General features: G+C 41.7%; 1 protein-coding gene across 1 annotated transcript; it reads right to left on the bottom strand.

Annotated features, from left to right (window-relative positions):
* Nucleotides 1–318: 318 nt before the first annotated feature.
* On the bottom strand, nucleotides 319–27,958 carry crebrf (creb3 regulatory factor). Its single transcript, XM_034550432.1, has 11 exons — nucleotides 27,783–27,958; nucleotides 18,508–18,742; nucleotides 18,190–18,315; nucleotides 16,368–16,543; nucleotides 13,590–14,583; nucleotides 13,262–13,493; nucleotides 12,896–13,093; nucleotides 11,616–11,805; nucleotides 11,302–11,375; nucleotides 10,943–11,062; nucleotides 319–10,330 (listed from the first exon to the last, which is right to left on the bottom strand). Exons 2-11 carry the CDS (start codon nucleotides 18,514–18,516, stop codon nucleotides 10,212–10,214), a joined length of 2,238 nt encoding a protein of 745 aa, XP_034406323.1. The 5' UTR covers nucleotides 18,517–18,742; nucleotides 27,783–27,958; the 3' UTR covers nucleotides 319–10,211.

Genomic DNA, 27,958 nt, shown 5'->3' with positions numbered 1-27,958 from the left:
TAAAAAAACTATAAAAAGATTTATAATATGAAAAGTTGAAAAGTCTTTCCGCTTGATTCCCGAAGGAGTTGAATTTTTTTTAATATTTGAACGGTTTCTATAGTTGAACACATGAAGATACAGTTAAAAATACGTACGGAAGAAATAGAAGAGGAATAAGTTGAAGAAAGAATACAAGAACAATAGTTGGACTGCTGAAGCATTCCAACTAATAAGTAGTAAGCCTGCAGGAGAACATGCAGTGTGGCTTGCAGCAGCAAGGCTCTATGAGCCTGCTGCTTCGCAAAGCCACACCGAATTAAAACACAAGATTTAGGATGGGGTGCTAATGGTTTTATTATTTTGATATTAAAATCAATAAACATAATCAGACTATTGTGGTTACAAGCAGAGCTGTGGTACCAACTCAGAGAAAGAATGGTTTAAAAAAGAAAGAAAAATAAAGAGGCACAATAACACAACAGCCACAGACAAAACTGTCAGAAGCTCTGAAACAGAATGAGTTGTTAATGTACAAACCCAAATATAAATTAAAAAAAAAATCATCTTTTAGATTTCCATGACTGTGCATAAAGCCCCCCCCCCCCCCCCCTCACTGTGCATCCAAAAAACAAAAAAACAAGAAAACGTTAGATAAAACAAAAGTAAAAACCCAGCACAACATTTATTACACAACATAAATATAACAACTGTCAAGATATTGTATTCGAACAGGCATATATGTGAACTACAAATATAGACGTCATTGCTAAAGAGAGGATCAAGTTAGTTTCAGCAGGATACACTTTCTGCAGGTGTTGCTTCTTAAAGAAATTATAATCACCAAGAGATCTATTATAGAGCACTTAGCAATGAAGTACAGCCTTCCTACTGAGACTGGGGAGAGGAACACACACAGGACTAACTACAGAAAGATCCCATGCTGTTGATCTAGTCCAATAAGTTACCATACAAGACCAGAAGCATCATAACAATGGCATGTAGCTGTGGAGCTCAGAATGACCGATACCATCTACATCCTCGACATGAACTTGCATGGATTTGACTATAAAATAATTTCTCTGTCTTGATTATCAAAATTGAAGAAATAAAAATAAAGAAACAGAACGTATGCTTTAGGATAAGCATTTCCTGTTTGTTAAATGTCTCTGTCTCTCTTCATGCATTTTGGTAAATCTGGAAGGAGATGTAAATCACTGCAGTGGTGTATGATGACGCGTGTAGATATGAAAAGAGGGGTTGTTTATATTATGAAGGATGTTTTGTTGCCGTTTGCTTCAATAAGATCAGTCTGCAGAAGAGGAAATGACTCCCCTCCCCCGATCATTCATTGAAGGGGAGGATGAGGGGTCTCTGCCCACCAGCCTTTAGTGGCCCCTGGCTAATATCAGGAGCTCCCTGACAAGACAACTGCGAACCAAAGCCCTTCTGAAAAGAAAAAAAAGCACCCAGAAGGGGGCGAAACATCTCTGGCGCAGTGGTGAAGTTTTCCCAGAAAACTGATCAAATGTTTACATTTTCCCACCAAAGTCAGAGAGCAGGCGAGCCGACTCCTAAACCCAAGCTTCCAAGCTGTGGAGCACCCGAACCTCGGACCAGAGGCACGACAAAAGAAGAGTTGTGTCAAGAAGAGGTTCTCTTTGCTGACCCGGTGAGTCTGGTGTGGGGCTCTACTGGCCCCGCCTGACCGCCTCAAGCCTTCAATGACAGAACGCTCAATGTGCTTAATCAAAGTCACAATGAAACCACAGCTCTGACCGCATCTTGCTTCCTTTAACCGGTGGAAAGTCATAGATTACTGAGGGCGAGACAGGCATGAACTGACGCCGCTATGTGTGGTAATTTGATCTAATTTATACAAATGATTTATTATGACATATTGTACGTTTCGTGGCCAAATCGGTGCAGTCTGTGCGTTACTTTCAGCTTATTGATATCATATCCTGTTTGCACTGAGCCAACACACGCGTCCACACACAGGACAATATTTCTTGTTCATCTTCCCGTATGTGTGCATCACTCCCAATAACTGGAGTATCCGCTTCATGTGCCTTCAAAGACTTTGGTTTTAGTAGGATTTTGCACGTGATTTACAAATATTGTCTCTTTTGGGTATTTATATATCTATATTAATTATCTGTTGATAACAGATTTTTATGATTTGTAATATCTCCGTTGTCAAAAGTTTTTATTGATGCACTCTGTCTAATTAAACATGAATTATTGATTGTCTTTAGAACCATTTATATATCATATTATAACCATCTCCAAAGTGCAGTAGCAGGATTTAAAATAAATCTACATGAGGTTTTATTAGAGATATATAATGATTAAATATAGTTAATGATGTAGTTATATACAGCTGTATAAAATGGCATAATGAAGCAAGTTAAGTAAAAAAACAAAACTGTTTTCATTGTGACTTTGATTCAGGTTTATGAACGCCGTGAAGTCTATGACTCCTGGTAAAGCCTGTTTCAGTGGAAAAACTATTAAATCTAGTTTCAACAAATTGTCTCCTTACATGTTAATTAACAGGACAAAACAAATAAATATCAAACAAATGGTATGAACACTGGGATTGGAAAAATACGCAACAAAATATAATTTAGGGGTCTAACGTGCAACAGAGTCAGAGCATAAATATCAAACATATTATTGATAATATATTTTAAAAAAGTTTAAACATACACAAGCAGGACAGCGCCATATAAAGATACAACATTCATTATCTTTCTGGATTCTGACCTCTGTACAACCAGACACTCACGTCTGTCTTTATGATCCTGCTGAGGAAGACTAGTCTACATTCATCAGCAAAGCAGCAGCGTTATACCTCGCTATGTCAGCATACAGCAGTGCAGCAGTCAGAAACACAGCACTGACTAGAGTCGTCGACAGAAGGAATAATATGGCTAAAACTGCTTTTTAACACAGCCATGTTAGCACCCAGCCACTGACAGATTAGCACCACAGTTTGCCTCGATGCTCAGTTTGTCACTTCATTCGCACCCTGCGACTCAGTGCCAACACTGACTTCAAGGACGGTCTGGCACTTTATAATAACAAAGTTAAGAAACGGAAAATTCTGTTTTATGCTTTTTAGTTTCGTTTTGTTTTTCTCGAAAAAGAGGCGGCAACACGGTGCTCCATGTCAAAAACCACAGAAGAAGAAGAATGCAATTTAATTGACTAGGTAAAAAAGCAGGCCCAAGTGTCTCTCTGCCTCAGACAGAGGGAGTTTGCTCTTCTCTACATGGACACACCAGCGGTTATAGCAGCAGCAGCCAATACACAAAACACAATAACGTGGCGTAGTGGGCAGAGAAAGAGTTAAAAGACAGAACCAGGTTTCCCAAAACATCAATTTAGAGTTTGAATTTATGTTCTTCTTCAGTTCCACGTTAAAAAGGTAAATCCATTGCAGACACGACAAACAGCATATCGGCTGTTTAAGGCTGCTTATTAGACAAAATCTATTGATTTGGGATTAAAATTAGGTTTTCATTTCATTTGTGTACTTCAAGTGTAGGTTTTGGGAAACCCGGTCCCTTATTTCTGTAGGGAATCCCCTCCAGACTGACAGAAGGTGCAGATTTGTGTTCTCATATATTTGATTAAGGCACCTGGTTCAGCAGGCATCATATTCAAAAAAACAAGTGCAAGGTGAGTAACACTGTTGGTTGTCGTTGGAAAAAAGTGTAAAAAAAAAAAAAAAAAACAGGGTGTGTGGTAATAAAATACTCTAATTATGTCATGGACACTGAACCAAAAACTCTTGTGCTCGTTCAATAGCAGCAAGTGTGAAATCATTCGACAGAGTGCAGAAACAATGGAGAACCTTTCCATTGATCGGACAAATCGTTTCACGATCTGCAAAGAATTCCAGACATTATTTGATTCCATCAGTACTTTGCAGGAAATCGTCATGCAGAAACATTATTCCTACTCCGTCTTTTTTTTTTAACAGAGTACATTTCTGTTTGTATTCTGTAGGAACAAAATGTGCAGGTTAGTGAGTACACAGCCTCTGAATATGAGGTGTTTTGACAAGCAGGGTAGCCCACATGGGTCCGAACAAGACAGGACAAATTTGAAAAGCCCCCGAAAGAAACTCAAAACCAGACTCTGAGATCTGACACCACAGCCAACAGGAGGTAAAGTCTTTTTCTTTTCTTTTTTACAAACCCAATTTATTGAGACGATAATATTTGGTGGCACTCATATTACAGATTTGTAATTTCCTAATAACTTCCTAAGAAGTTTCTTGATTCCTTTTCACTTTGTTGTTGTGGCTAACATGTTATCGAACAGCCCTGTACTCCTGTTTCAGGCAACCTGTTGAAAGTAAGTCCAATATACACTCTTTTTTTAAACTCTGCTTTTGGTCTCCACCAACTCCTGGGTGAAATACCTGGATATTTAGCTGCTAAATGTTCCGCTATATTCACTCACTATATTGCTAACTATCCACTGTTTGGTGCGGAGCAGGAAGTGTACAGTGGGTTTTTGATGATATCAGACTAAGTTGCTGGCCCAACAACAAGCGAGCTGAAAGACACTCAAATGCTCAATAGAGCTGAGGATAGAGCTGAGGTGACACCTGTCCCTTTAACATAGAGTAATTATAAACTTATTATACAAAATAAACTTATTCTCCATTCATGTTGAATTGCATGTTTTGGCGTGTTCAGCCCTTTGCACGGACTAAAACTCAAATCGATTCATTTTAAGTTACATTACTAAACTGCAAATCTCTTTAAAAGAAACTTCTTTGAAATTATTCTAAAACTACAAAAACAATGATGAAATAAAAGCATTACCAAATATTTCCTCTCTCAACGTCAACATTTTAACATGAGAAGAAAATTCCACTTGCTACTTAAATCAAAAGTGAATGTTTTGTACCTCTCAGATGGAATAAAGATCCTCTGTGACTTTGGGCAATGGTATCAAATCAAGGAGTCTGAATTGTACATACAAAATGTGGTATACCCAACAATAGCAACCATACAGCTCAATAATAAAGCAATCACCATTCTGCTGTTGAGAAGAGTAAGAATATTCCTCTGATTGGTCCAACAGGGACAGTTCAATGCAAATGATCAGTGGGGGAAGTGTCCGATGACAGTTATTGAGAACAATAATCGCATGTTCTCTGTGTGAGTGGATCCAATACATATGCCATTTTCATTATTGGATGGTTTCTTGGAAAAGTAATCAGCACCATGTGACAAACCCCAGTTAGATCCTGGCGGGAAATCAGAGTAAAATCCTTTTGCGAGAGGGAAATGTTGCAGGTTGTGTATGTTTGAATACCTATTTGGAGAAAGCGGAGAAACTTTGTAAATTATTGTGCCAAGTCTATTGGCCTTTTTTAAGGTTGTGTAGCGAGCATTGCACTATATTGATTGACATTGACAATTCATAACACACACACGCACAAAATATTTTGTACAGAGTAAAGAATGGCGACAATAATTGGAATACATAAATATAGATTTCTTTTGATTTTATAAGTCATCACATATGTCAGATAGAACGATATTACCCTGATGTGCTGAAGAAGAGCTTTATGGATCCACTTAGCTTTTATTGGACAAGAGGAGCACAAAGTTACACACTATATTAGCTTAATAGTTGACAGTATAGGATTTATGTCATCAGAAATAAAAAGAATAAGGAATAGTTTTACTGGCGTGCATTTTCACTCATTTCCTTGACTATTAAAATGCCACAGAGTCTCCTGGTCTGAATGTAAAGTTGCACAGCTTGCACCTATCATGTTAAATGTAAAAACCTGTGAGGACTCTATCTCGATTCAGCTTTGTGATCGTCTACAAAACACACACACACACACACGCACACGCACACGCACTCGCACTCGCACTCGCACTCGCACTCCGCTGAGCTGGTCTACTATTGGCCAACCAGTGGCTCTTTAACCACTATCGACCCCCTACCAGAGCTGGGTAAAATTGTAGTTGAAAAAAATGCTTCAAAAGTTGTCCTAAAAGATACAACTGAGCACAAGAAGTTCAACGTTTTGAAGCCATTTTTCAGACCTATTTCACCACGTCTGCTACTTCAGTCAAGGTTGTTTTGAGCCAATCGGGCTGAATGGTTTTGTTGTCGTTGACAATATATTGGCCGAACAATGTCATAAACCTCAGGCACACCCCTTGGCAACTGACATGTCTGCTAAGTAATTATTTGTTTTGTGTGTAAGTTCAAAGTTCAAAAAGGCATTAAGTGTCCGGATTGAGTCTCCATTTGTAACTGGCTTGCCATACAGTACAGTGATATAGTAACCTCCCCCAAGGCGGCCCGGAACAGCATCTTTAAAACGGGCTCTTCCTGGCCGCCTCGGGCTAAATCCCCTCCTCATTAAGTCACAAGTAGAAATCAGTTTACAAATGATAACAATATAGCTCTCTGGAGAAATGTGTCACACTGTACATCACCCTGAAGAGGAAGCCAAAGCAGAATCAATTTTTCCATAGGAAACCTCTACTGAAGGCAAATGGATCATGACGCCAAGGGGGTCAGCATCAAGACCAACGTAGGGGCCCTGGAATCAAAACCCTCTTTTTTTTTTATAAGACCACAAACACACTATCCACACGGTTCCTGACCAGGAAATAAATCTATCCTGTCTGGGCTTCCCAGAGCCAAGCAGTGATACATGCTCATACAGCACCTCATATCATTACATTTAGACCCAACCCTCGTCAGACCGTACACCTATTCCTTGCTAGTTTATAGACCTAGCCAAGTCAGGTGATAGACCTATCCTGGCAAGTAGTCATCAAGTACACTTGCAGCATTCACACCAGGCCTTTTAGCAGCAAATGGAAGAAAAAAAATGCTTTCTTTTTGTTTGTTTTTTTCCTTTTTTGGACAAAGTGCTTTTGTTTTCAAACATATAAGATAGAGTATTCTATACATATATCTAACATTTAGAAGGTACATATCAACTTATATTCTATTTACAAAAATGAATCACTCCTAAGAAAATAGCTATGGACGGTCGGGGAGGGCAAGTCATTAGGCTACAACTAGCACTAAGAAGTCGAATAAGAATCATGGATACTCATCATCCTAGTTTCAGAAAAAAGCACCATTTCTCCCTTTTTAGACGGAAAACAAATCGGTAAAAATATATATATATGCAGCACTAGCTGTTATTCAATCACACAGTACAGAGAGACCACAGCTCTGCATCGCCATCACCAGACATCAGAGTTCTGTCTGTGAAGGAGTACTTTCCTCACTTCAAACTAACCTGAATTCAGCCTCGTCACACATGTACTTTTTGTTTGTATTCGCCTGCTGACAGAGAACTCTGGTTGAATTTTAAAATTCCTGGGAATGTCGGCGTTTCCTCTGAGGAGGCAGCAGGAAGGCCAGCATACAGGCATCATGCATTTCTAAAGGTTGGGCATGCTACCAATCTGTGGCCTGGGTATTGTAACTCTGCATGTTTTGGGGAAGAAAGATATTATTTGAGGCTGCGACTGGTCAGGAAGGATGTGAGCTGAGGACCGAAGGTAAGGCCAGCCTCAAAGGCAGCGATGTCAATCCCAGGAAATGCAAAATTCAACTGGTTTCATGTTCAAGGGAATATGTGGGAAAAGGGTGAACACAATGCACAGTGCTGAATCCAGATCAATCTGGGAAACACTCAAATGGCTTTGGCTTTCATGCAGCAACTGCCCTCACATCTCCATGCTGTCCTCTGAGTTTCTTGCTTTCCTGGACATGCCCCTGTCCTTGCTAAGGACAGCAGGTCCTCATTCGCTTTATAGACAACTCAAAGTGCACCATGGCGTTGCTGCATTGTGTTTCAAATGAATGCAGTCCGGATTCTCTGTAAATCCCTCAACCAGTAAATGATAGCGAAAGGGTCAGGTGCCAGTTTATATATCAAACATATAAGATCAATTGACTGCTCTTTAAGACCGGTCTCCTCTTTTCCTCCTCATCTCTACTCAAATATTTCCAAACCAACAGGAAAGATAGCAGGCAGCTAAAGTACAAAAATATAACAATAACTTTTTTTTGTTGTGTTTTTTTTCTCTTTTTTTCCCCCTCTAACTTACTCGATGCAAGGATAGGATTTAGAAATGTGTCATGCTTAAAAATTAATAAATTGTCATGAAAAGTGGCATTTCACCATTGCTAGATAGCATTAATGTTTCTATAGACAGTACTTTAAAACACAACTCAGTTAATATTCTGTTGATGGACGAGACCTCATCTACATACAGAAATCAAACAAGTGACACCAGGAACAAAATGTTTTGGTTATTGTTGGTGACATTTTGACAAACAAAAATGTAACATAGCTTATCTACTAGCGCTCTTGGTTTTTGTCCTAAATAGCGCCATAAAAACAATTAGCATGTGGAGGGAGGAACAAGTTCAGGAATTAAGTGCTTGCTAAGCCACACATCTACTGGAGAAGCCCACAGATGGAGTTAATTTTCATATTCTTAAAAAAATAATTGAATGTTCCTTTTCTGTACAGAATTGGACCCAAGCTAATTTCACAGTTCTATGAAGTTCCCTGACCCTCCCACATTTCTTACATTCAATACGGTGTCAGTTAAGCTGTGCAAAACCTTACTTTAACTGGCTGGTCGCCATTTCGTTGCATGTGTCTTTGGTACAAAAAACAATCAAAATATAGTGTGCAAATCTTTTTTGTAACTCTAAACGAAAATATCTGTTAACCCTCCCCGATCCCTAAAGACAAGGTACCAAAAAACTAAAATAATCCATTGCGGAGCCCTCCTATATACACAGACTCTGTGGCATGGCGCAACGAGAGCTTCCACTTATTTTTGTACATTCAGAATATCTTTAGACAACTGAAAAACACAACAAAACCCACAGTTGTCTCCCTCCTCGCATCCACCAACAATCTCCCTCAGTGTAAAGCTGTCCGCTCCTTGGCTGGACCTCGGGGAGTTCAGACCCATCACCTCTTCTCGGTCAGTCCCTCTCATGCACTCACTCAGACTTACAGAAACACACGCATACATACACAAGGCACAATGAATAGAACTCTGATCAAACACTAGTATGAACATCTCTACTGTACAAAAAGAGGAGCCAGTGCCGTTTTTCACTGGGAGACACTTTTATGTACAGTTTCCTAGAAGAGATCGATCACTGTTTGTCATCTTCATCACCACCATAATTATCTTCCTCACAGTCTGCTCCCATTCTGGCAAAATGCCCGTTTCACCCGGTCCAGTTATAACCAGCACAAGGCCAAAAGCACCAAACTACATTCCCTTCCACTCCACATGGCCAACCACCCTTTAAGTTAACATAGTCAAAATGAGGCATTAAGCTTCCTCCTGCCTGTCGCGAACTGCAGGATGTCTGTCGCTTAATCGTCTAAGTCGAATTTTGACTTTAAGCTTCTATTGCTTTTTTGTTTCGAGCTTTACTTTGATCAAAGTGAACTCCTACATTTTAGCAACAGCAGACCTGATTGGCAAACAGGGGATGGCATGAACATATTTAGGCCTTCAATACAAAATACTTCCTGCCACCCCAAAACACCTCGGAGCACCCTTCTTTTATTTTTTTTTATTTCTCCGCAGCTGTCTTGGCAACCAAAGCTGTGGATCAATTCAACACCTTGGAGTTAATTTGTGTTGCCACGTTAGGTGAGCCTCTTCTAGGAAATGATAACTGGAAACGTGTTCAATCTTTGATGGTATCTGACGTGTAACAATTCTTCCTCTATCATTACAACCTCAAATGAACTATGTGAAAGTATTCCAGTGGTTACACTCGTGGGACTGTCTTCGTGTCAGCACTGGAAGCAGACCTCCGACAGAATCAACCCTATACAACACTATGTTAAACACATCTAATAGTCACCAGTGGATTTAGGACGTGCTATTAGCTATACACCTAACCATCCCCTGCTTTTAGAGGTGCTTTTCCCAACAGAGGCTGACGATGGGTTGGGAGACAGTGACACACTGTCTCTGCAGAGACAGTAAGCTAAGGTGTATGCCATATAGGTGCATGGCTAAAACAAGCACACATACATACACACAGGGAGTGGTATGTGTGTTTGTGTGACTAACAATGTGTATGTACTCTGGGTTGGAGGGGGCATGCAGCAGGGAGCATAGTTACAATGTGACAGCACTGTGGAAATATTTAGTCCACTGCTCTCAGTCTGTCTACATTTTGGAGGTCGGGACTCGCAGGCCGACCAGTCCGCCGGTAGGATCACCACGTCCTGTGTTCTCCAAGATCTTGTTGACAAAATCTGAAGTCTGCCCAGCAACAGGTGATGCCACTGCAGTAAGACACATGATGACACATTCAGAGATGTTAAACGCCTTGTTTATGTTTCCCTCAAACAAACACATGACATGATTTTTGTGCAGCAGCTACAGAAAAGATACTTTATTATTGACATTAACCCCCCTTGTTCAGATTGAGCTTAACTGTTAAATACATATCCATTCCTAACATTTTCTATCGCGGATTTTTCTTTTTTAAAGGGCTCTTTGATATTCTTGTAAAATGCATTAACTTCCTTTGGATTATTTTCTGGATGTCAATAGTGATCGAATTAAATGCTGTTTTAATACTAGCTATAATATTTCTCATCATTTGATTTTTCCATCATGTAGATTGTAGCATACCAGCCTATGTTTTTTTACCACTTTTGTAAAAGTTTAAATTTGCTCTGTTGAAATTATATTTAATCCAACTTTAAATGATATCAGCATATCATAATTAAACCTATATTTTTGACAGAGACTTTTGTAATTATGCGTTTTCTGAGAGCAACTAGTCATTTAAATTAAATGTAATTTCATGTACATTTAATGTGTGTAATTCATCTTTCACAAGTTACTCCCAGTTATGTCTGTCAGCTGTCGTCCTCCTCTTCAATTCTCACCGAGTGTGTCCTGGATGAGATGCTCCAGAGTGTCGGCCATGTTGGTCGGACGCGGAGAAGAATCCTCCACTCGGGCAACTATCTCCTCCTTGATGGCATTGATCACAAAGAGCAGCCGATCTACAGGAAGGCACATGGTTGAGCACACACACTCGGGAACAGTTGGTGACCCTTTTTTTTGTAATTTTCAACGATCTGAAGGTCAATTTTGAATGTGACAAAGCTTAAAATGAGATATATGATGATAGGTAGATTTAGTGGAATACATTTGACAAAGAACTTTATCAAGACATGAAAAAAAAAAAAAGGATACAGAGGTTGATTAGCTTGGTGTAAAAACTGTGTCGTAAGCAACGTACCGTACTCCGTGCTCAGTCCCCAGAGCTTCACCTTGTTTGCTTCATACTGGGCCTTCTTTTTTAAACGACAAGCTCTACAATGAACAACAGATGATTGGAGTTTACTAATGCATAACAGGAGAGAGCTCTTTTTAGCAAACAGGGAAACATGACATGATGCCCCAAATGAACAACGTGGGTACAACTAAACTCTACACGCATGGTTGAAGCAATACAACCTTTTTAAACACATATATTGTGGAGGTCAGTGAGATTGTGAAAGAAGGTCCGTGCTACTCTGCTGTGTACGTACAGCACATGCGTACAGCACATACCTGGATGCCAGCTTGTTCTTCTCCTTGCGTGACCGTGGCCGTGCGGTCAGCGGCAGCTCACTGACGGGCGTCAAGTCGCTGATCACCTTGTTCAATTTACGAAGCTCGGTGCCAATCTGCAGCAGCTTGCGTGGATTGGGGGTCAGGTCTTCCACGTCTGTGCGGCGAGACTTCTTCAGCATATACTTTCCTTCATGACAATGAATGAGAGGAGGCATTAGAGAGGACTCTCACATCCATTTCAACGTTTCAGCAGGCATGAAGCACACAAGTATGTATGGCAGCTATTGCAGTTTCCATTTCCATTTGTATTATTGTTTTTGTATCGTTTCCCAAATTTATATTATTTGTTGTATGTTAAATAATCTGCGACTTAATATTAAAGGAATCATTCAACTTTTGTTAGCACGTCTTTCCGCCAAAACTCTTAATTTTGAAGTGTGAAGGTATAAGAAATATTTTTTCACTTTTGACTAAATGTCTTTTAGAGCATTTAGACATTCAGTCATTGAGTCACAGTTGGGGAAACCTGCAGTGGATGTCCAATGCTGCGTTTGCAGTAGACATGGAAGCGCCGCGAGTCCCTTCAGCGCACATGTAAACCGATTGGGCTGGTTATTTCTTGTGATCTTCAGCTGAAAATAGTTTCAGTGTCTGATCAATTTTCTCTGTGTGCCGCAACAGAATCAAGGAAAACAAAAACTGATAATCTACAATAAACGATACAAATGATATTTTATATACAGTATGATATAAATGATCTTCAAGATCCAGTGTGAACCCGGCAGGTTCAGTAAAAAAGAAATGGGTCATTGAGTGTTTTGGACCGCCACTCATTCAAAATGATTTCATTTTCTGTGCTTTTTCTTTCTGAAACCCCTGCTAAATTATCAAAATACAAGAAAAAATTTAAACAGGGAATGAATGCAAGAAAAATGCTTTGCAGGCTTGTGCAGAGCCACAAAAGTGCCACATGTGATCACTTAAATTACAGTATCACTGTAACATGCTGTGCACAGCTGCTGTTGTGGAAGTCCAAAGGGTCACAGTCCTACTGAGAGACACAGTACTTGCACTGCAGTCTCCACTAAGTATTATAAGTTTTATACAGTGATGTGTGATGAAATGAAATGTCAAAAACAGATCCCAAAAGTCCTTCCTTTGAAGATTCTCATAAAGACTTTGACTAAACATCAAAAGCAAGTGTTCAAGCAAGGCGTACATCATACAGTTCCAGCTTGCGTTATACATTTATACTGTATGTACGTGTGATTTTATACCATGGAGAGGCCCGTTCTTCTGGTACAGGTTGCTAGGTAGCGTGTGTCTGTCCCACTCAGACGGCTTAAGCATACGTTCCTGTTTGGAGGGGGTGAGCTGCTCGCTGTACTCCCAGAAGTAGCGACGTTTGCCTCTCTTCCGGCTGGAGACTCCTGCCGTCAGGCCTTTTATGTCCTCCATTAGCTCCATGTCACAGCCTTGAGAAGAGGAGAATGGGGAGAAAATCGGAGCAAAGGAAAGACAGAGAATGAAAATAAGGGCAATAACAACAGTAAGGTAATAATATAAGAAATAAACAAAAACATTCTCAAATAATGACAAGCCATTGATTGGTCACACAACCAGAAGCATGAAGATACCTTCACCTGGCTCGGAGAAGGCATCACTCATGTCGTCGTCCTTGTCAGCTTCGTAGTCTTCATCCTCCTCCTCATCCTCATCCTCCTCATTCTCAGACAGCTCGTGCTCACTGCCGAAACCCTCATCGTGGTTTTCGTCATCCAACTCAAGCCCATCGCCTTCCTCCTCTTCCGCATCTTCCTCGTCGTCTTCTTCCTCTTCATCTTCTTCCTCCTCCTCCTCCTCCTCCTCCTCCCCCTCCACCTCCACCTCCCCCTCCCCCTCCCCCTCCTCCTCCTCCTCCTCCTCCTCCTCTTCATCCTCCTCCTCCTCCTCCTCCGGCTGGGAGCAGGCTCTGCCGGCCAGCTTGCTGCGGGTCAAGAACAGAGAGTAGTTGTGCTCCTCTTCCTTGCTCTTCTCCGCACCCTCGTCAGCCAGACCGCTGCCACCGCCGCTAGCCCCTGCCATGCTATCGCCACTAGCCCCTGCCATGCTATCGCCGCTAGCCCCTGCCATGCTATCGCCGCTAGCCCCTGCCATGCTATCGCCGCTGCTGACCAGCCCAGAGGTGCTGCCCTCCAGGGTCTGGCCCGCCTCAACCATCCGGGGCACACTGGCAGACCAGCCTACTACAGGCATCTCCTTCCTCTCAAAGCTCGTCAGGCTGGCAGAGCCACTGGCTGCAGAAACAGGAATTACCACCAAGGTGGCGCTCGCTGAAGTGCAGGCCTTCTCGTCTTCTGGCTGGGATAGAGGTGGAGGGGGACCTGACTTCTCAAAATCTGTCTGGGAGGGCATATCGGGCTGAGTTTTATGCACAGCACTCATACAGACTTTAGCCTTCCACACAAAGTTAGTGCCGTCAGAAGTTGGGGCTGCCATCTTGGTTCCTCGCCACTGGGGCCTGGTTTCAGCTTGGCCGTGGTCCTTTGTGAGACTGAGGAGATTCTGGTTCTTGGCCATAGTCTCAGTGCTGGAGGGGACAGGTCTGGTGGCTTTTTTGGAGCTTTCAGGAAAGTCTGGGAGAAAGCTGCGGGAAGGACGGAAAGAGGATGTGAAGCTTAGGGAGGGCCGTGCAGATCCGGGGCCCAATCCCTGGCCAGGGACCAGGTGTCTCCTACTGTGACAGGGAAGCTGGGAGAGCTGAGGTTGAGGGACAGACATCAACAGGTCAGCAGGTGGGTACAACACCTCACACACAGGCTGCGAATCCTCGCTGTTGAGCTGAGCCAGCGTCGGGGTTCTACCAATCTCTTCCTCGTCCTGGTAGGGACTAGAGAAGTCATCTAATCCAAGGAAATCTACCTCTTTGGTGCCCCAGATGTCACAGCTGGCCAGCCGTGTGTATCTACAAAGCACAGAGACAAAACTTTGATTGTATATCACCGTAGAAATGTAACCATTAGCTGTGTTTCATTTAAATAGGTAGGAAATAAGACCTGCACATCCCAAAAAAAGTATCATCATTGTTAAGTGAATATATGTGGATTCCAAAAAAGAAAAGATGTCACCTGTGACCTGTGCACATTTTGAAGTTGAAAAGCCTGAATCTGTGCCTCAATTCATACAACAGAAAGATCTGAATTTGTTATTTCATCTGCAATTCATGCTTTGCCTTTAGTATATGGTTATATGTGTAGCGTAGTGTGAAACCTGGAGGTAATCAAAATTGTTCCTACCAGTACCACAACAAACAGATATATCCATCTTAAGAAAACGACTCAGAGCTCACAGAGAGACCAAACAGCTGCCTGGGCCTAATCTGGACAGTCGAGGTAAAAGAATGACTCACTCATTAGACAAAAAGATACAGCACTTTTCTCTGTTCCACTTAAACATGACCTCAATCAACCCTGTTAGCAGCAGATTCCCACCAACCCTGCAACAGCCAGCACTATTCCACCTGAGTATTAAACACCTTTAGTCTTGAGACAATGTTGTCTGCCCTGAGCTGACACTCTCCATCAGAGGAGCAAATATTTGAGCAACAAAGCATCAGGATAGGTGCAGGACAAACAGAGCAGCACCAGAGATCTCAGGAGACTGCGTCCGCCAGTTGCATTGTTACTTACTGGCCTCTTAAACCACGCCTCCCTCCCTTCGAGCAAAACCGGTATCTGCCTCGAATCCTCCTCCGTCTGCGTCACACCAAGATGACCTGCCTCAACGATTACCGGTCAGTGATGGTGAACTCTGCTGCTATAAAAACCTTTAGGCACCTGTCCTAACACATAACATTCACAGATTCACAGACTGGCCTCTCATTGGCTTTCTAACAATACAAATCCAACATCCTGAGCCTCATGCTGCAGGGAACCACTAAAAAAAAAAAAGTACTTTGCAGTGGTACAAATATTGTTTCTGCAGCTCAGACAGGGCAGGAGCAGTTTTTCAACATACATTTGATCTTTTAAATTTCTCAGTTATTTCTTTGAACAGCTGGAGTTTTATAATATGTTACTTGAGCAGGAGAAAATAGTGCTTTGGTGTATTTTCAGCTGCGCATTAACACACATTTGATGCTATAGTTAGTATTTACAGCAGCACGATGGTGTGGCTCAAAATAATCTACAGTAATCATGTCCATCATAATGAATAATGACACCCAGTCCAAAAGTCACAGATATCAAAAGTTTTTAGATAATAATAGTGCTCTATGGCACAGAGGAATATGTATATAATGCTTACAAGTCACCACTTCTTAATAGGATTAATTGCTTTATGTTTTGGCCTTTAATAGGATTTGTTGAAACTATCACAACAAAAACAAAGTGGTCACTTTCAATAGCTTCAAAACCGACCGGTTCCAACCAGTCAATCTTAAGCAGCTTGTGTGAGCAGGCAATTCTTTCTTAATTAAAAACAGACAAATCTTGTGGACACTAAATGCGACATTCTGTACCGTTACTAATCAATACCATGCCAGTTCTTGCACAATAGGTACGTAATGTTAAGCACAATTAATAGCAATAAATGTAAGCCATCTTTACCTTCAGAAAGTTGCCAGTATGCCATTTGAGTTCCATAAGATTCATCAGTATGTTGTAATCTTTTTTTTGTGCTTATTGTTGTTGTTGTTGTTTTTAACCCAGTCTAAAATAAGCCACAGCACATAAATAAATGATCCAGTACCTGTTGACATCTTCCCAGTAGGAGTCCCACTGTTCGAATGCTGGGCTGCTGCAGACGGTCTCACTCTCGCCCAGAACCATGAGCTGATCCAAACAGCCCTCCACTTCCTTTCCTCCGTCTGCGACCCCCGTGATGCTGTCCCGACAGGGACTCTGCCGGTGGGTTATGTCTCTGTCCTGCAGAGAGGAAAACAACATGGAGGTGATTTAGGTAGGTTAAGAAGACAATCTAATCAATCAGTCAGTCTATTTCTAAACAGTTGAAAGAGTAAAAGGGAGTTTTTTTCTCCCAAGATGTTTTGCAATAGCTGACAACAAAAGATGAAGCTCTTCTCATGCCAAATATTGTCAAATTCATCATGGCTAGAAGTGAAGAGAAGTGTTTCCCTTTCAAAGACCAGGGTTTCTTAATGTGTAAATTGACTGCAATTGTATATTTATTAAATAATGACGAAAGTAATACAGAACGTGCATGCCAACTTTGAACAAATTCCCTCTAGATATTCTTGCGATATCTTGTTCACACATTTTTTTTCTGGCCTAGAAGGTGAATGTCTATGGAAGTGTGACAACAATGCCAATTAGTTATTCTGCCAGTAGCGTTTGGGTTTAACCAGGATGAGGCAAAACACATGAGAGGTGTGGGTCTGACGGTCGTCAATATCAGATCCTTAGTGCCACTAACTGTGCCGAGAATTAAAATCCTGTCCGTTGTTTGTTGGTAGCTTGTGTAACATGTAACCCAATATTGTTTTTTGATACAAGTGGGGATACTCATAGCCAGCTGTGAGCAACTGTGACCACTCAAGCCGCGCTGACAGTGCGTGTGTTTTCCACTGTACTACAGGGCAAGGTAGAAAATAACCGTTTACCTCGATGCCGTGTTGGAGGTGTGCTGAAACTTGCATATCACATTAAGAATATGCAGCTCTTCCTCTCACTGTGGCATTTTTCTGCTTTACTATAAAAAGAAAACTGACCCGCTGACCAAGTAACTCAAAATATGTCCATATTTGTTGCGTAGACTTGTTTTTTTATTATTATTGGAGAATAACAACACAGACGAAGCGTAGCCAACTGTAATAATCAAACTATATTTTATATGGGTGTTTCGCAATTAAAAGCTAGTGCTAATTTGCCAGTGCAGACCTTTCAATGTAAAGTAGCACCAGCAGTTAACATTAAAAATAAGGCTGAGATCTGATTATCTGGAAGATGGAAGTGAAACTAAACTCCAAACTACAGCGATAGTTAGAATTTAGAAGTATCATTTGCTATGCTAAGACGGTGATTGACTGCAATCTGCCATCCCTCCTTAACTTCTATGCCTCCAGGAACCTCAGGCTAACAGTTTGAGTCCCTTCCATCTGGCAGGAGGCTGCCGTCCAACAGTTTCTTCCCCTCCGCAGTTGAGCTCATCAACAAAACCCGGGACCCCCACTGACTGACTTTTAAAACACGCTCAACTCTTCACTTAATTATACACTTCACACTTAATAACAGACTTGTTTAAGCATGCTCTTAATTTGTTTGTTTATCATATTTTATTGTAAATGTGTTATTCTTAAATTATGTCTTTATTACTATAAGACATACCCTGTGTTTATGGTCACCAAGCCAAACTCCTAGTGTGTGCAAAAATACTTTGCAATAAACCGTCTCCGTTATAGTTATAGTACGTGAATGAATCTTTGTATATAGATTTGGGCGATAGTAACAATTGTTATATATTAGTTTAATAATTCGCTATGTTTTCTGTGTGTGTGTGTGTGTGTGTGTGTGTGTGTGTGTGTGTGTGTGTGTGTGTGTATGTAACCACTCACCAGTTCGTACATGAAATCTGGGTCAGAGCTGCTGGCGAGCAACTCAGTGCTGGTGAGGGCCTGATCAGCGAAGGAGTAGTTCTGAAAAGCATCAGCAAAGGGAGGCTCCATACCACTGAGGCTGGGCTGCAACAGAAATTAAGAAATTAAAATAGTAGTAGACACTATCATCATCAAAATCAAAATCTGATAAACCAAGTGCTTCCTTCTTATCCTTCCTAACTGTTCTGTGTCACTCAAGTTCAGTATTGCATTTATCTTTTCTCATATTACTTTGTTTTGTGCAGGAGGAAACCCACCCTCGGTCATCACTCTTACCAAAGGCATAGCAAAGCACAGTTTGTAGCTCCAGCTAAGGGAACCTCTGGGCCTCCTGTCCTGTTCCGGAGGCCTGAGGTTGTCCGATCAGCAGCAATAAGTTACTGCTAAAAGGAGAGATCTGGTGGCTGCAGCCTTCAAGGCTGAGGGGGAGGGGAAAGGGAGGGTGTCAATAGTTGGGCTCAACCTGGTCTGGTCTGTTGTGGTCTGGTGTGGTTCTTGGTATGCTTCAGGTCTGTGGTGGAGAGAGTATAATAGTATAAGCAGAAGTATAAGAATCAATAGAGACAAATCCAAGCAATAAGACACCATTAACATGCAAGTACATTATAACCACAGCTGCTGAGTTTGGTTGTTTATTCCCCACCAAAACGCAAGAGGCACACTGAAAATCAATATATCCATACCGATTATTTATCCTGTCCTCATACACAATGTTATGTATATGGAGAGTCGTTTTGCCTCTTCTGAAATGTACTGCGAGAGCTCTTGATACCAGAACTGAAAGTAAAGGGCAGCAGCCAAATAGACAACCCGTTTGTTTCCTTTGTGGTTTGCAGATATGGAAATACACATTTAGTCTGCCTTCTCTGTAGCTCATTTGATTACGGAGGAAATAATAACCCATTTTCAATTGTTAAAAAGGTCTTCTGGTGTGGTCAATTGGCAAGGTGAAATTTAGATGCCAAAGTGGAACAGGAAATGATGTTTGTGTGGGTGCAAAAACAAGCTGGAGCAGCTAGCAGGCTGACAACAGCATTTTGTTGTTGTAAATTGAGAATCATAAAACCTTTTCACCAAACATTTTACTGCCATCATTTATCATCAATGTCCGTTCATTCACTGCCAGCCACGCAGCACCCCGCCCTCTCTGGTGCTTGTGTTATCTTATCATGAAAGTGCATACATAAGTGTATAAACAAGTAATATTTCTTAATGGAGGGGTACATCCCATCCTCTGTTAAAGTGGTCTAAAACTGAAGGTCTAAAAAGAGAACTCCTCACCACCCTCCTCTTGAAATCAGAAGTGGATTTCGGTTGCAACAGGTCACTTTAGTATAATGTGAATGAAACTACTTACGTTTTTTTTTTTTTTAAATACCTGTACCTCCAAGTAAACATCCTCCTGAACAATTACAATAGCGAGGCTGTTGTTTGTCACATAAAAAGCTTCTATATCTTTAACGGAACATTTCACTGGACTCTTCAACATGGGGAGAGCGGGGATCGAACCGGGTACCTTGTGGTTATGGGACGACCACTCTCCCCCATGAGCATCTATGAAAGAATGACTGTAGATTTAATTCCTCAGTAAACATTGTAAACATGAGTTTATGGTCTCAATTGCTAGTTTGAAGTCTTCTTCGATTAAGCATGATGTTCATTTAGTTAATTATGATTCTATTTTTAGTGAACGATGGCCAAAAAATAAGATGGGGGTGGCCAAAATGCTGAATTTGGGGCCTCAAAAGTACAGTCCACAAACAAATGGGTGACGTCCCAGTGACAACGTCCATTTATAGTGTATGATCATAAAAAAAAAAGTAAAAGAGCCCAAAAACAGACCAATAAAATCACTTTAAAATTGAGACATCATTGTAAACAATAACTTAACCTTAGTGCTTATTTATCCAAGAGCAACATATATTGCATAGGTCTGTAAAATACATTTTAACTACCATGATAATGAAGTAAAAGATAGAAGAAATATTTGTTGTGTTCTTTCTCGTTCTCTGCTTGTTTGACGTCCCCCCTCCCCCGCCTCATCTTTTGGCCCTTTGCTGCTTTTGCATCTCAAATACATGACAATCTGCATGGAGACATGACCCCCTGCAGTGAACAGCTGACACACAACCATACCACCAATCCCACTCCTCTGAGGCCAGGGGGACGACATCACTTCCTATCACAGGGTGCTGACTGACTAAAATGAACTTCTCACCTCAGCGCTCTGTCCCCATGTGTTCACAGTACTTTGCATAGAGACAGGAAGTGACAAAGAAAACATACCAACACGAGTACAACAGCGATTGTAAAAGCAACACATTTGCCAAACATCAAAACAACAGGCAAGCACACAAGTCTATACACATAAATAGCCACGTACTCTTTTAATGACCAACAGTATATATTTGGAAGTTCAGCTTCTTGAATACGAATGGGGATCCTTATCATATCTCAATATGTGCTTCCTTCCAGGGCACCTGTGTCTGGTGTCACCTGTAGCAGACACAGAATGAGGAAGCATATGGCCTGAACACAACAGTAACTCCAGCAGCATTGATCAGACTCGTTGCTATCACAGAAAGCCTTTGTGTGTACAAACATGCACAAAACAAGTCACAACGATCCTCACCTCTCCAGGCAAAAGCTGCACTGAACATTTTTCAGTAGCAGAATTTAATATAATCCAACCCGCTGCTTAGTAGCTGACACAGGCTGTGATGTCGAGCCGGATATTTATGACAGAGCCTGTCAGGCCCCAAAAGACTCAGCTGCATGCCTCTCTCAGGCTTTGGTCAGACTTAGTTGGGTGATGAAACCTGCCAGCATTAGATATTTTCTTCTAGCTCTTATACTGAGGGAATTTGCTGGGTTTAGGGCCACAACATAGGTCAGGGTTATGTACTATATTTATATTTTCCTTTCTATGGCAAATGTAAAAATCTATTTTATACATAGAAACCGAAATGTTCACTAAAGAGAGACATATAAACTGATGAAGACAGAAATGGCTCTACAGGACAGACTTTTTGCAGCATCATGCTTAGATCTCAGAAGTGCATGGGGACGGACAATTTTAGTGGAGAAACATCCTGTCAAGGTAACAGAACTCTACCCTCGCTCTCAGTAATTTAATTGTCTTTTGATTATGCCCTTACGATGCACTGTGGCTGCATCATTCTCAACTGCTGCAGCTCATATGTTGGATACATCAAATGTCTTCTCACACAATTTAGAAAATGTGCTTTTGTTCTTCATAGCATCCCTTGACAACTAATTGTGTCACGATGCAGTCTCTCTACAAATGCACAGTTTCCTGTATTGATGTCAGGTTCACTCATGCTGCTGTTTACGATGAGCTCAAAATGGACCCGGGCAACAGCTCTGTCTTCTTTGCAGCATCAGCTGGGTTTGCAATATTGTGTGATAGTTCAAAGAATAATCCCATGCCAAATGAATGGATTAATGAATTAATCAAGTGACAGAAAAAAAGAAAGCTTAATGCCAACGTGATACTTATCTGTTTTATAAATAATTAGTTGTCATTTATCAAGTAAAAATAACAATACATGTTCATATGGGTGTTTCCCTCTATAGCTCTGTTAGTTCAGGTCTGAACACAAAGAGGAAGACACTGTGTTCGTAGCACCACTATCATGCAAACAGCTCACATTCTCCGCGTCACAACATTGGACGTGATCCAAGTAGGCCAATCAGCAGTGTCTTATCTGGAATGCGTTACCTACTGATACCAGTCGGTCGCTGATTCCTTACCGGATAAAAAGCAGGAGATGCCAGGCTAAATCTGGGAGAAGCTCATAAAAGTTAATAATCCAACAATCATGTGTGTGTACAATGTGGCAACACACATACAAAATACGGATGCTCTACAATAGCCAATTGTGCTTAACGTTTGGGACTTGTAACATTTAATTTATCTGGACATTTTTTATTAGACAGTGATATCAGCAGGTAGGGAACAGTAGGGCAAGCAAATCAATACTATGAATAGTTATCACTTGTGTATTGACTTTCAGTGGAATCATAGAGCATCAAATTTATCTTTACAAAGAAAACTATTTAAGTTGGAATTGTAGCATTAGATAAACAGCTCATGATATCATCTTATCAAGATACTGATTTCAGTTATTGCACTCAGTCCTACTTGACAGATAAGATATCCATCTTAAATAGATATCACAAGATGGGTTTATGGATAGAAGTCATTGTTAGAGACCAGCCGACAGTCAACAAGATGCCTGACGCGTGCACATTATTTCTACAGTTCACCGAACAGCCGTTGCACCAGAGTTCTGCACTATTAACATCTCTTAATACAGCACATTAATTACAGCTATGTGGCTATTCAGGTTAAATGCTGGTGAGCATTTAAAAAGACACGTGCTAAACAACATTTGATTAATAGTGTTGTCCTACTTCTCATTGCTCACTTCAAATCTTCTACATTCTACAGTGCAGACCAATGAGAGAATGAGTATGGGCTCAGCGTTTGAGAAACAATTATCAAGTATATGTCACAACTGATAAGTATTCTTTACTTCAGAGGTCTAGGTCTAATCCACAGCAGCTAACTAATACCATTGTTAATTGTGGTGCGGCATTGCAATCATCTTTTAAACTGAGCCATGCTTATGTTTGTAGCCCCACGTGTGCTTTTCCTGCTACGACAGGCCCAAATGGCTGGCGTTATTGAGGCCAATTAATCTGATTTGTGAATTTGGGAGTTAAGTACATATAAGGGTACTTTAAACTTGGATCCTATTTCACCATGTTATTGTTTATAAGTGAGTTACGGCGACACCGACACTTAACAAAGGGTGACGGTTTTGTCACTGCAGTGTATTTTTCAGATATGCGAGTGTCAGAAACAGCCTGTTGCAGATGTTTTTCTTGATCAAGTGCAGCAAGTAAGGCAGGACATCGTCGACGGTCTTGAGATCATCAACAATACCCTACTGCCTGGGAAGCTCAAGCTTTGGTGCCTACAGTTTGGACTTCTCCCCCGGGTAATGTGGCCACTCACCGTCTATGAGGTCCCAATAACAACAGTGGAGAAGATGGAGCGAACCATTACGTGAAGAAATGTCTGGGTGTCCCACGATGTCTGAGTAACATCGGCCTCTATGGCAAAGGGGTCCTTGAACTACCTCTTACAAGTCTAACGGAGGAGTACAAGTGCTCTAAAGTAAGACTTCAGATGACATTGAAGGACTCCAAAGACCAGACCATTAGCAAGGCTGCACCTCCCCTACAAACTGGACGAAAATGGACATCATCCAAGGCTGTGCAGCAAGCAACATCAGCCCTGAGACACCAAGACAGTGTGGGGAATATCCAGCATGGAAGAGGAGGCTTTGGCCTGGCAGCAAGCAAACCAACGTTCCATAAGGCAACAACATCTGAACGCAGGAAGCTGGTGGTCGAGGAGGTGCGCAGACAGGAGGAGACTGCAAGAAGTGCAAAGGCTGTCTCTCTTGCTAAACAAGGGCAATGGATGCGGTGGGAAGGCATGGAGAGGAGAAAGATCAACTGGAATGAGCTTTGGCAAATGGAGGCAAGCAACATCAGCTTCATCATAAGAGCTGTTTATGATGTGCTTCCATCACCAAAAAACCTACATCAATGGTATGGCGAGGACCCGACCTGCCCCCTCTGCCCAGCTCCAGCGACTCTCAGGCATATAATGACAGGTTGCAAGACCAGCCTCTCACAAGGCCGCTACACTTGGAGGCACAATCAGGTCCTCAAAAGCCTGGCTGCAGCACTTGAGACCAAGAGGAGTGCAACCAATTCATTACCTCCAAAAACAAGCAATCCCGTTCAAACAACAACATTCATCCGGGAGGGACAGAAAAGGCCCAAGCATCCTCCTAGGAAGCCAGAAACTGGACACCTAGCCATGGCCCGGGACTGGAAGTTGCTTGTCGATATTGGCCAGCAACTCATTTTTCCACCTGAGATTGCTTCTACCAACTTTAGGCCAGACATGTTACTCTGGTCCCCTTCACGAAAGGCTGTGTACATCATAGAGCTCACAGTCCCGTGGGAAAACTCTGTTGAAGAGGCCTACGAGCGTAAGAAACTGCGTTACGCAGAGTTGGCAGCAGCACAACTCAGCGTGGCTGGAATGCAAAAGTCTGGCCAGTTGAAGTGAGATGCAGAGGATTTGTGGCTTCTTCCACCATCAGGTTGCTGAAAGAACTTGGAATCCATGGACAGGCTCTGCGGCAGACCGGCAGAGCAGTTTCTCAAGCAGCTGAAAGAGACAGCCAGTGGATCTGGATCAAACAGAAGGACCCTTGCTGGGCTATAACTTCATGACCCCCCACCCCCACCTGAGAACCCTATTCAGATCCCTGCAACTTGAGGAGGGCATATGAGGTATGCGGTCAGCTGTAGGGCTGGCTCAGGGAAGAGGACGCCCCTGCCTTGCATAGTCCCGTGGAAAATCTTAATTGGGCATGGGACACAAGCTAAGGCTTGATCACCCTTTAGCTGGCCACCTTTGTAGAGGGTGTTTAGTGATTAAAGGCCGAAACACTCACTGATTTGAAGGCACACTACTGAGGATGTGTCCCAAAATTGACATCTTAACCCAGTTTAAGAAATAAACCTCCCATGCCACTCTGTCAACATCACGGCAAAGATCATGTGAGTGCATAACATCTATTGGCACAATGGACAGTTTTAACATCTCGTCCCGTGTTTTATGATTCGTTTGACCTGCAAATACATTAACTGTATCAATAAACACATAGGGGCATTTCTAGGATTGCAAGAAAGGGGGGGGCTTAGATCTAAGGGGAGTGGCACGTCTGCGTGTCAAATTTTTTTGGGGCCGCGGATATCCATTGTTTCAGACAGTTCATAGATTGTTTAATCTGAAAGAGTGTTATTTTGCTTGCATTCAGTATATAACACAAGAGACAGAATTTCAGGGTCAGAGTGAAATTTTATAACACAAATATGAACTTTTTTCAAATAAAGAGAGAAATAGTTTTCCTGCTTGTAAAGGAAAGACGGATAAACTAGCTTTCATATCTGCATCACTCCCAAATCCAAATTCATAAAAAGGGACCGCACACAATGGATGGAGAATGGACCTGACAGGGTCAACTTTTGAGTTGTTTACTTGTTTTATTATGAGCATATGGGAATAACATCAACGTCTATTTTGTTGTCCGTGTAGTTTTTACATACCAGTGATATTGTATGCTCATTTGGACACTATCACATTAATTAGTTTAGTGTCAAATATACCATTCAATGTGGGGAAAAAAACATGAATAACTAAAATAAATACTAAAGTACATCTTAATTATCGAATGATAAATGATGGGCTGAAATGGAAGGCACCCAATGGCCAAGTATAATATTTCCTTTTATTTGCCTCAACTAAATGTATGCAGGAAACACTCATTAACAACTACAGACATTTTGTAACTACCTGTACTTACAAGTTCACTCCGTGCATCATTTACTTTGAGCTAAAATCCTTGGCCTATAATCCTGGCTGTCGTTGACGAGAGACGTTACTTGGCAGAGGGAGAAAGCCAGCGCAGCAGCCTCCCCAAGGTCCTAGTGCCCGGCGATTATATCGTTCAGTATGATGATGAGCTATTGGATTGTAATTTGAAGGGGAAGAAAACATACAAACCTGAACGCACGCACATATTTAGCATGTTAGAGTTATAAATAACTTGTCCAAGTGAGAAACAATAGTTTTAGTTAGGGAGGGGGGGGGGGCTTAAAGAACATTTTAGGGAGGCTTAAAGGCGTGGAAGGGGCTCGCCTGTCTGCGCGCGCACGTGTCTGTGTGCGATAGAGGAGAATTGTAAACGCGCGAAACGACAGAAATTAGATGAATAACATAAGGCCCATTAGTTAGTTTAATAAAAGAACAAGGCGTAGACCTGTTCTATAGGCAAGGGAACATTAAATGACTTCTGTTCTGATCTGGCGCTAGATAGAAAATGAAATTAAACTAAATTTACTCGACCTTCTAGGAGGGCGGAGGGTGCCGTTGGGGGGTAAAAAAAAGGTAAGAAAACGTATTAAATAGAAATGAAAATATAAATGTATTCAACTTAATCGTTTAAAAAACAAAAAAGACATTTATTTATTTTTTGTGATGGATTCACTTGTTTTGAAGAAGCACAGTGAAGAGTGCACAAACGTCTACATCTCAACATCATCATTACCACCATCTAACAGGTGGGTATAAATTAAAAAGTACCTTCCATCAACACCAATGAGTCTATAGATATCACCAGTATTTTCCCAGTCTTTGCACTCATCACTGATCCTCAGCAAAGCAAAACAAAACTCAATCTAACGCGTTGCGCCAACACCCACCTAATCCTTCAACCCTATTGGTCGAGAGGAAATGACGTCCCGCCTACAGAAGTGCCTGAAAGGCCGCCATGACTGTCAGTTCCAGAAACTGCTACATACTAAACAGCCCCTTTCAATCTAGGTTGAGGCAGAAGATAAACAAGTTGGAGGCCTTTATGCCCGTGGCCTAGATATATATATATTTAAAAAGGTGTTTAATGTAAAAAATATACCACCTACCACAAAAACTGAACACAACATAAGATTATACATCAATCCGTGACATTTGTTATTATTTATACTTAAGAGGAGAAACCAAATCAAACGTGTCTGCTATACAGCGGGTTGTTGAGATGGAGATGCATAATAATCTATCATGACAAACAAATATCTGTTTGATAAATCTCATCGGTGTAACCCTAAGTCTGATTCGGGGGCATTATTTAACTTCGATCCCGTGGAAATTTCTAGCAGTTTCGAGCTCTTTCTCCAGCAGCAGTGAGTGTGTTGGGGGGCGTGTACCTCCAGAGAGCACGGGCTGCCTTCAAAAAGTCAGCGTCGAACAATTCACTGGCACACTGGAAGTCCCCCTCGCCATAAACACCAGTGAATATGGTCAAATTGTGTTCTTCTCAAAATACAAATGAAAGGTCAAATAGCGGTAAGTATGTTTTGGACAGTTTCAAACTCAATATTCTTTCATACATGCAGGTTTTAACCAACCTCGCCCTGAGTAACAAATGTGACCCCCCGACTTGAACAAATCGACCAATTAATTACACGGAGACAAACAACAAAACCAACGGGACACAATATCTGGGCAGATTAAGCGCCAATTTGACAGTGACGGAAATGTGTCTCGAACCACCATGACGCGTTAGCTAGCTGCGTTTCCACGCCGTAACACTTCCTGCAGGAGCTAGAAACACTGCAATGCACAATAAGAACCCCGATGAGTGTATTACTTTCCCCAAACTGTGTTTATTTTATTTGTTTGTATGCGGAACCGACGAATCCCGTTTCTCTTTCAACCGCAGCTCTCATTCAGTATGGCCTCCGTCCGCCCCCTTCCTCGTCCCAGTTGAAGCCCGATACACAACAACAACCTACCGCTAGCTCCAAAGCTAATCCTCTGCCACGCAGATGCTATGCACAGGAAAGTTCACCCCAAAAGGAGCAATAACGGCCCTACTCACTTTTGGGACGCCCGTGCACACGTCTCGCTTCGTTTCGGACCTCGTGTATGTCCCCGTGTTGGAAATAATAGGATCCTCTTTTCAATGGAGTCCACACGCTGTTACAGTTCTCTCTCGGGTTTGTTTTGTTTTTCTTCTTCCTGACGGGTTGCTGTAGAGCGCGTGACTGCCCGACC

The sequence above is a fragment of the Cyclopterus lumpus genome, chromosome 14 (genome assembly GCF_009769545.1).
Source record: "Cyclopterus lumpus isolate fCycLum1 chromosome 14, fCycLum1.pri, whole genome shotgun sequence".
Taxonomy (NCBI): domain Eukaryota; kingdom Metazoa; phylum Chordata; class Actinopteri; order Perciformes; family Cyclopteridae; genus Cyclopterus; species Cyclopterus lumpus.
The sequence above is the reverse complement of the archived record's forward strand: the minus strand, read 5'-3'. Positions and strand labels throughout refer to the sequence as shown.